General features: G+C 39.7%; 2 protein-coding genes and 1 long non-coding RNA gene across 4 annotated transcripts in view; 1 reads left to right on the top strand and 2 right to left on the bottom strand.

The window, feature by feature from the left end:
* LOC118406635 (zinc finger protein 184-like) overlaps positions 1–9,868 on the top strand; it is a 220,146-nt gene that overhangs the window by 190,998 nt on the left and 19,280 nt on the right. The window lies entirely within an intron of this gene.
* On the bottom strand, positions 678–4,829 carry LOC118406493 (polycystic kidney disease protein 1-like 2). The gene is made up of 11 exons (XM_035806551.1): positions 4,692–4,829; positions 4,330–4,487; positions 3,711–3,889; positions 3,367–3,518; positions 3,147–3,273; positions 2,808–2,998; positions 2,573–2,687; positions 2,216–2,430; positions 1,828–2,002; positions 1,249–1,520; positions 678–692 (listed from the first exon to the last, which is right to left on the bottom strand). The coding sequence occupies exons 1-11, from the start codon at positions 4,827–4,829 to the stop codon at positions 678–680; spliced, it is 1,737 nt and encodes a 578-aa protein (XP_035662444.1).
* Positions 5,031–6,060, bottom strand: LOC118406698. The gene is made up of 3 exons (XR_004830071.1): positions 5,913–6,060; positions 5,495–5,613; positions 5,031–5,259 (listed from the first exon to the last, which is right to left on the bottom strand). It is a non-coding gene; the product is annotated as an uncharacterized LOC118406698 (long non-coding RNA).

Here is a 9,868-nt window from a genome sequence, read left to right on the forward strand (position 1 = left end):
CATAACCCTCAAGTCAAAAGGTTACTGATAGGATCTAGGAAAAAAATATCTACCTCCCACTACCCTGGAATTTATTTTTACATACAATAGACATTCATGTTAAGAATGACTATAGAGGCCATGACGGAACCTACCTTCCCAATAACATCTCAAATAAGGCAAAGTTGGTGTGCAGCACATTGGTGTAGGCCTTCATGTGAGTCCCAAACACCAGCATCCCTGTGATAGATATATAAAATGTCAACAATTACAAAGTGCTAGGTAAAATACGACGCTTAAATATCGATATCTTAATGTATTTCGAGAAGTACCATTGACCCAATGCATTCTACATTCTCTAAAGACTCATGAGACCCGGACCATTTAGGCAATGAAAATACAGTAACGTTATAACCACGTCACTGCCATTTACAATGAGGGGAAGTAAAGTTATCTAAACTTTGTTGAAAACACACTCTTACCTGAACAGCTGAAAGCCATGAAGGCTATAGCGCTTACGATCGAGAAGCCGATTAAGTCATTCTTCATGGCGCCTGGCAGGGCAATGAAACTGGCGATGGTCTTGCTGAAGCGGAAAACTCGAAGCAATGTCAGTGTAGATATGAACAGTACAATAGCAAGCACGGTCTTGAAAGCTTCATCCCACCAGAAGGTTGAGCTCAGGTCGACAAAATGATCTATTCCAAGTTCGCCTACAAAGAAGAGATGCAGATATGAGAGATGATGATTGGTTTGTTTATTGCTGGAAACGTCATAGGTAAAGCGCATACGATCAATCGGATGGTATTCATGGAACGCACAGATTACGATAAAAGCCGTAGACAACATGCAATTCAAGAGACATTTTTCTCAATGTGGCATGTTTTATCGTTATCAAGAAAGAAGAAATAAACTAATTAAAAGTTCTTTGAAAATGTATAACGTGAAGTTTTGCATCAAATTACCTGTTGCCTCGGCCAATTTTGCCAGTACTGCAGATGCAGAGTGGTATCTTATTCCGAAGATACAGGTGACAACTGCAGATCCAATTATGCTCGCAAATGCAAAGATGTTCCACATAGAACTGAAGTACTTCCTTCCCTCCTTCTTAATGGTGATCATTTCTTTAATGACATTAACCAAGAATAATAACATAAAGAAGATATAGGAAAACAAAGCGACCATATCAGAGTCATTTTCGTACTGGAAAAGCCTGTGTGTTTCAAAAGATGCCGATGTTGAAAGATGCCCGACATCTTCCTGCTTTACGGTCAGTCTTAGACTACTGAACAGTTTTTGGGCTGGGTAGTACAGAGACAGGTCCAGAACCAGATAGTCTGTGTATTTGTCGATCCACTTGCTGTCCCGAAGGTCGGAGAATATTGCTGTCGCCAAACCTAGAAGACTTGGAAGTTCCATGGAGTGTTCTTCGGAACAGCCTGAGTTGTGTGACATCACGCCAGTGACATTGAATTGCCAACATGCCCCATCTCCAGTTACAACCAGCCATCCATTTTGAGACAGGTCTGTTGCCATTGCATCTGCATGGAGTACCCAAAACTTTAATCATGCAACATTAAATTCTTTCCAAAAAAGTCAAAACTATAAGAAACTCATGCAATTCATAGAACTAAACAATGAACTTGTGCGAAATTATCCTACTACGTAAAAGCTTCACTTTCTACTGTGACAACTTAGATTTGGTATAACGGTGTAGTTGTTACATTGTTACACTTCATTTAAATCTAAAAAATATAAAAGACTTGAAACATTAGGAAAGGAAAGCGACCATCAAAATAATAGTTTTATAATTATGTACGATAATCGGGAAAAGGTCATGATTCGTACCTGGAGCCTTCCTAACCTGTGTAAGGCGCGGTGGGCCGATTCTGAATGCTTCAGTATAAAGAGGAAACTGTCGGTCCAGATACTTCATTTTCCACCCATTGTACCAAAGCGACGGGTACAAAACAGGTAGGAGGGTCTCCTCAGTCCATGTCCAGAACTCGTCAGCAGTGGTGATCTGTGACATTACAAGATAAAAATTCATTCATTGAAGCACTTTAAAAGCGATCCAGTTCATCGTGGCTCTAATAGGTTGACATATTCTCTCAGAAAAGGTGAATGACTACGAATAACAAAACATTCTCAAAAGCTGCCAAGATGTTAGAAATCATAAATTATTGTTCCATTATCAAGATATATGATCATGATTAAACAGGGTCCTATGACCTACCGAATCGTGATCTTCTAGAACAGTGTCGTACAACGTCTGCGATGCGTTGAAAGCAAACGGGTCTTTATCGTGATGGCTGATGAAGAACAGCACCACAACAAACAGGAACAGGAGAACGTACTCCTTCATGACGAAGAAAAACTTCCGTCGTTGTTCATTTTTTACTTTCATCCTTTCTGTAGATGCAGCACCAGGTGGATACACCTTTACAGGAGCTGAAATTTTGAACGTCGTAAATATAGGTCTTATATATACTACCTACTGTATCTTGTTCTATTTCCAGGATTCTTACTACTTCATCCGTTGTTGCTTTTGAAAAAAAAATCGTTAATGTGCCGTGAAAGTGTCGTGGTTTACCTTTGTGATCATAAAGGTGAAGGTGGAGATCTTTTTCCTTGATATTGTATGTCTTCTGCTTGTTGGAAGGCCTCTGGTTACAGACCAAGGCAAAAAGAGTCGCCAGGAACAATATCTGTTGGTATATAAGTACAGTATCATAAATAACTTAGTCATTAGCTATACAATTCAAGATACTAGGATGTAGCAGAGCGACAGAAATTGGTTAACAGAAGGATATACAGAAACAATTTACCTCGGCAGTTTCGGCGATGATGCTTGAGAAACCGAAAGAAAAGAAGAAGGTCTTTAGCCAGGCCTCACTCTTCTTTCTACCCCAGTCCAGACTGTACAGGATCACAAAGAATGACGAGAGGATGGAAACCATCGCCACGAGAAACCACGCCACGTACTTTGACCATCGAGACAGTATACCTTTCCATGACCCTTAGGGGACAAAGAAAAAAATTATCTTTATTGAAACAGAAACAACCATTTGAAAAAAAGATAAAATTATTTGCTGACTGATGCAACTTCCATAAGTTGGATATTGGAATGTTAAAACTTAGAAAAATTGTTTACAAACTATACATACCATATTTGGAACTACGACGTATTCCTGGAGCTGTTATTGAAGCTGGAACCTCCACCCGGAACAGTCTAGCCGGTACCAGGACAACAGGTAGCACCATGACAACGGTCATGAGACTCACGTACAGCTCCTTGGTTACAAAAATTCATAAAGAAAAATTTGCGTTAGCATATGTTGGTAGGATTGAGGTAGAAGGTTTCAAAAAACAAGAAGGTTCCCTTACTTGAAGGGTGATCTGTACAAATCCAAGGTCAAACACGGTGTTCTTTGTCACAAAGCCCTCGTCACTCTTGTACCACATGGCGTTGGACAACATGATGCTGTTGAAAACAGCACAGCAGCAAGATAGACGTTCTGACTTGGTGAAATTGGATCCTAAAATGGATTTGAAACAAGTTTAATGCAACATATGCTTTTTTAGTATATATGTCGTTGCTTCTAGTGCAAATAGTTTACTGTCAGGTATATGGCCAAACGTTTTCAGCGTTTGTTATGAAAAGGTAGCAGTATATCAGATAACGAAAGACATGGTAAATATAATCAACGACCAATGTAAATTTGATATACCTTCAGGTGACACGAAAGGAGATGTCCACAAGTGTTGATCGTAGAACATTGCATCCGTGTTCTCTCGGAGCTGGCTACTGAAGCATCCCAGCTGTTCCAGGGTCGCCACATGCAGAACTTTCTGAACCTGGAAGTCGCCTCGGTCTTCAGACAACCAGTCGTAGCAAATAAACTGATAGCTGTATACAATAAATGGACCAATCGCATATGAAGGCTTCCCTCGATTCGTTTAGTATGTAAAATTTGAGATGACGCATTATCATTTCATAATTTGATTATCACATCTTTTGTCTAACATGACAATTTGTCAAAGTCAAATTTTGAAAGGTCTATTATAAGCGACATTTGTTGATTTTCTGTGATATGTATCTATAAACCTCACTATATGAATTGCATAGAACTATGTAGTCGTGTAGTGTGGGAAAGGATTTTAAGTTATACAATAATTTGACAAAATAAAACTTGATTGGCCTGTACAACCATGAGAAAGCGTAATAATTCGCTATACATTTGTCTGATGTTAGCTATACTACTGAAAACCTAGATTCCTATATTTTGTAGACATAGGTTGGAATCAATAGTTTATAAGACCCCGACACGAAAATAAGCTGCATCTTACACTTCCTTCGTCTGTAGGTCCTTGATAATGATGTCCCTCAGAAACCACGAAGTTTCATCAACACCGGTGTTGTCGTGCCAGATATGCAGCAGTTCCAGATGTCCTAGTGACGTCTTCAGGGGCATGATGACGTCATGAGTACCACCTCGGGGCAAAGACTGTAAAACACATGGAGGTATTTAAAACATTTTCCATGTGGTAAGTCTAGGTACAATTAATGTTTGATCATTAAGCCATACCCTGTACCTTTAAAGTTTAACAGAATAAGAAGTCGGATTTGAGAACAAAACACATTCCAATAAGGCAAGTGCCAAACAAATGCAGAGTTGGGATTGCACATCAAACAAACGGTTCAGACTTACTTCTCCGTCCGAGTTGATCATCTTGATTGTGGTTTTACTCTTTGATCCAAATACCTGTAACCCGATTCGTGCTGAGGTACCGGCACCAAGCATGGATCCGGTGGTAACGGTGATCTGGTAGAGATATGGGGCTGGCATCCTGTCCGGGGGGAGGACGGACAGCTGCGGTAACTGCTTCCTACTGTCGGTAGTTGATGATTTTTCAGTCGTTTGTCCCTGGTACAAAATAGAAAATAATTGGAATGTAGAACTAGAAGCACCATAGGAATTCTATTCAACTGCAGATTTGATAATGTAACGATTAAGGGGCACAGTACAGAAAAGGTGTACTTACTCGAAAACGCTGAAAGTCGACGTTGAGTATAATCATTAACACCAAGTAAAGAGCCCACTCGCAAATAACCGTGTAGAAAACGAGGTTGTTGTCATTAAGGATGCTGGGATCTTTGAAGATGTCGTCTAATTTGATAGTATTTGGAAGGGCGTGCAAGGAGCCGCCAATGACAGCCTTCGGCCTAGGAACGTCGCAGTTACATCTGATGGTGCTATCAGATGGATCCACGCCAACCTGATATAGAAAAGCATATCTTAAAGTAGGAAGAAATGGTTGTAGACGGTCGTGATAATTTTAAACACAAAGCGTATTACAGTCTAAAAACGACAAGCGGTATCTTGTCTACTTTGAGCCAGAATACTCTCCAATAAAGAAGATATAACCAATATAACTACATTTACTGTCAGTGTTAAAGACAACAGTACGCATATTTTTAACACATGGGTCAGGATCAAATCTTTGAACCTACCCCACAGCCTGCGTCTTGCCACTTCTCGAATGTATGATCCCAATTAAGACAGCTCACTGTTGAGGCCTGAAGTACGAAATCTTTGGGCGAAGGTGCCGTTTGCAAAAGGCTGTGAGATTCTAAAGAGATATGTTGACATTTTTAATATCTTTGATAATCGATATTTTTTTATTATGATGATGATGGTAATCGCATTGAATCTTTCGCATACCCAATTCAAATTGTTACTCCACACAGAAAATGTGAAAATGATGAAACTGTATGTATAGTTTTTGTCACAATGGTCAAAATTGAGTGACCACAATGGTCAATTTTCATCATTACAGTGAAGTGGTTTGCCTTGTAAAGTTACGAGTTGTATACGCATTCTTGCCTTGACATTAAAATGGAAATTACATCAAAATGTTTGATAATTAACCTGCTTTCTGTATCCCAACATAAAGTCTCCCTCGCCGTTTCTTGATATTTGGAACAAATTTTCGCGCGCTGTTTGTGCCTCGACGCCAAGCAAGAACAGCATCTTCCTCCTCAACTATCATCTTGTCGTCATAAAACTCCTCTGTCGGTAGCGTGTCGTAACGGAAGTAAAGCCTGAAGGCAGCGGAGGGATCCCACCATGATAGCTGCATCACAACTACAGTAGTATCAGCTGGTACATCAAATGCATATAAAACCATCGTCGCGTTGCTGTTTTGTCCAACGACAATGCCACCCAGAGCAAACTGTGCCCCAGCAAGACCACGCTCCGGAATGTCACGTTTTTGACGTTTTGGGTTTTCAGTGTTTTCAGTACCTTGACTTTCGACAGGTTGGGAGAGGTTCATCTGCACAGAGCAGTTGTGGTCAAAGCGTTGGGATCCCCACGAAAACATGGTCACAGGCGTGGTGACGTTTTGTCCAAATGTAGAGGCGTTCCAGGAAAACAAGTTCCTCTCCATCACAATCATCTATAACAGACATAGCCTTGTGGTAAAATGATCTAAATCATTCCTGACGCACTTAACATTACAAACTGTATAATCAATATGAAAATCCTCATTTTTCCTTTTCGCAAATGATGGATGACGTTATCTTGAAATGATGATGATGATGGCTGTTTCTTCGTATCCGAAGGTCAATGGTTGGCAGACAAGGTTGATTAGACGACCAGTCTGCCTGGCCTGCACGTGACTTTTTAAGGTGAAGGAGGGGTGTGCACTTCCTTCTCCACCCTCTCGTCTACTGACGCACTAAGTCTTACAGGGACAGAACTGTTTGCCACGTAAGACGGCCCCAGCAGATGCAGGTTTATTGTTTGGAGTTATCTTAAAATATTACCCAGGTTACTGGTTACGCTATAACCATTAATTGGTATTTAAGTACTCACGATGATAGATTTTTTTTATATTGTTTGCCTGCATGCTTTGCAACCTGTAACTTTTATCGTTATTTCACCACCAACCAGTGTCCCTATTTGTAGAATTATGAATATATTGGAACTGACTGAAACGTACTTGCATAACATGCAAACGAAAAGAATAGCATGACCACTGACCTTGGCATCTGCACCCCCTTCTATATTACAATATGTGGGAGATGCTGACACGTTAACTTGACGACTCTCGAGCATTATATCTCTCCTAGTGGACCTTGCAACCGCAACAGCGACGTTATCGTTTTCAAATGCCTTCATGTAGTCGTCGGTGGCTGGCAACATGGCCAGAAGATTATTGGCTGTTCGTTCCATAGTTTGTTCCAAAGACAGTCCAGCGTTACGAAGCTGTAGGTTACAGACAAATTCACGAATAAAACCCTTTGGAGTATTACGACTAAATCTAGATAATGATGAGGCAAATATGATTAAACTGCCAATGCTTGAATAGCTTACATTTATCCATTGCATGATTGAAATGTACGAGTGGATAGATGATATTTACACAATTTGGCCATATAGAGGGGTATGAACTCAGCTTATTCTCTCATGCCAACACTTATTTACTATAGGGCCTCTTAATCATGCGATATTTTTAGCCTACTAGAATAGCGAATAACAGGCTTCCAGCCAACCTGTTGCTCGTATTTCCATTGTTGGTCTTTTTTGTTCTTCAGCTGTTGCTTAGGAGATATCTTGTCTGAGTTGACATCTATGCCATTCATTCCAAATAGAGGCGTTGTGGTATCGGGAATAGTTGAAGTTCCTGCAGGCAGCATTTGAACGAGACTGGGCACGGCCTGTACCACGGCTGAAACAGTTTAGGACCACGGTTAACGTTGGTATTATTTTTTTACAAACACAAGCGCTACCAAATCGACCATTTGGATAGTTACAGTATTTCCCTGTGTTGTAAACTACATTAAGTTCTGGTTTAGAATCTTGGCATGTCAAATATTTTCAAAATCTTCTTTACTGTACTGTATTGATGGACATACCTCCCTGCTGGGAGCGAGCATTCCACCCTACTGGATGTTATTATGATTAGTCAATGTTATGAGAACTTTCCTTCTAATAAGATCCAGTGACGGATGATTATGCATTTCTAATAGACTCTAGAAATTCATTACACACCATGGTTTAATTAATTTGCATGTGTTACGGCGTCATAACCAATATGAAATGGGCCTTCTGATTGCTCAAAGTCGCCTGTTTACATGATAATAGTACACAAAAAATATTATTTTTTATGCATATTGGTATTTTTATCACAAGGATCTAGGATCTCACCATGATTCAACTCGGACTTCTATGCATGTATGTCGTACATACCATTAAGCAGCGTCTCCATCGTTGATACAGAGGCGCCTTGAGAAGCCCTGACGAGTTCTGAAGACTTCCCCAGCAGATCTATACCTGCCTCCTGTTGAAAGTTTAGGGGAAAAGTATTCAATTTAGTCTGATATGGTTCATGTGAATATATCTATATATATATATAGAGAGAGATATATATATAGATATATATATATAACACAACGTTGTTCAAAAGAGTGTTTACCTGTATGCACATAAAATCAAACTAACATTCCGCTGCAATATCATGACGATGACTTTAAAGTAATGGTGATGGAGGTGATTCAAAGTGTCATTTGCATTGGTGACTCAGTTACACTAACATACCATTTGAGTTATGCTGTTCATACACGAAACATACAGACTCAAAACTATCACGTTAATGGTGAGGGTGTAGATCTGAAATTAGGATATTTTCCTTAACATTATCGTACCAGTTCGGGACTGAATCCGGCTGAGGATGACTGTGACGTGTTGACCTGGAGTAAGCTGTTAATCCCTGTAACAATTCCAATCACGTTTTCCAAGGAAGCTACCTCGCCGTTGGATTGGTCCATTTGATCCTTAAGTCGTTGTAGCTAGACAAAACAAAGAAAAATAGAAGTATTTTTAATGATTTGGATTTTTCCGGATCAGGTCTACTAGTAAAAGAGCCCAAAGGCAGAAAATATGATATCCGTCAAAGGCAGTCCAAAATATATTAAGTGTCATCCCATCATATAACTGTTACGTAAAAGGATCTAGGAATTACCATGCAATTCATCTTCAGCAATTGTTTAGCAATTAAGTGATTGTTATCTACTTTTTGTATTCTTTCCGCATCTAAAATAACAACCACAGACAGATATAAGCTACTTACCGCATCAAGAGGACTAAGTGTCCTGTAAGGTGTGGACAAATCCACTTCGCCATTGCCTTGTAGGAAAGGATAAAAACGATAACATATGACTTGCAGCATTATTAACCTTCCAACACACATAAAATGAAGCAATTCAATACCGCCTTGTTAACAACGCAAAACGCTTTCAAAACGCACTTCTCGCCATACGGAAAAGTCGGACTGAAACCCGTCAGATAAAAATAATCAATATTGCACAACATTGCGATTTGATGGTGCTTTTTACTTTATACATACCACTTGGTGTTGCCGGTGCCTTTGGTGCGACAGTTGTCAGCGGAGGATCTGCAAAACAACAAGTGACAGTATTGGCGTCATTGGTGTATTCTGGAAAAGTATGTTTTATCTAGTGATTAAAACGTGGATGTTTCGTGAAATGAGCCAATCGTTGTAGATTCGCATGAAACAAAAACAGGTAATTTGTCCTTAATCTACGCCTGAATTCAAAGAATTGCGAGTGTGTTTATTAGCCTGACCTGTCGTAGCAGCCGTCGAAGTTACCTCGAACTGATCCATCACAAATGTTCTTGGTTTCGCTGTGGTATCTGTAACATAGACGTAATTGGTTTTTCAAGACAACTAATAAGATTACATAGGATCCTCTTAAATAGCTATTGCCAGCAAGCTAATATAATCGGAGTGTGCGCTATATATAATCGTCCGTGAAATGACATCTTTACAAAAATGTCAATTCAGGTTGTGTCACCTTTCT

The sequence above is a fragment of the Branchiostoma floridae genome, chromosome 19 (genome assembly GCF_000003815.2).
Source record: "Branchiostoma floridae strain S238N-H82 chromosome 19, Bfl_VNyyK, whole genome shotgun sequence".
NCBI lineage: Eukaryota > Metazoa > Chordata > Leptocardii > Amphioxiformes > Branchiostomatidae > Branchiostoma > Branchiostoma floridae.

What these genes read in the sequence shown, in the direction of transcription:
- LOC118406493 (XM_035806551.1), bottom strand. Translation starts at nt 4,829, where the DNA reads ATGCCAGCCCCATATCTCTACCAGATCACCGTTACCACCGGATCCATG. An exon ending in TCACCTTTATGATCACAAAG is followed by an intron (nt 2,431 to 2,572) that starts GTAAACCACGAC and finishes TCAAAATTTCAG; the next exon opens with CTCCTGTAAAGGTGTATCCA. An exon ending in ACAGGTTAGGAAGGCTCCAG is followed by an intron (nt 1,521 to 1,827) that starts GTACGAATCATG and finishes TACTCCATGCAG; the next exon opens with ATGCAATGGCAACAGACCTG.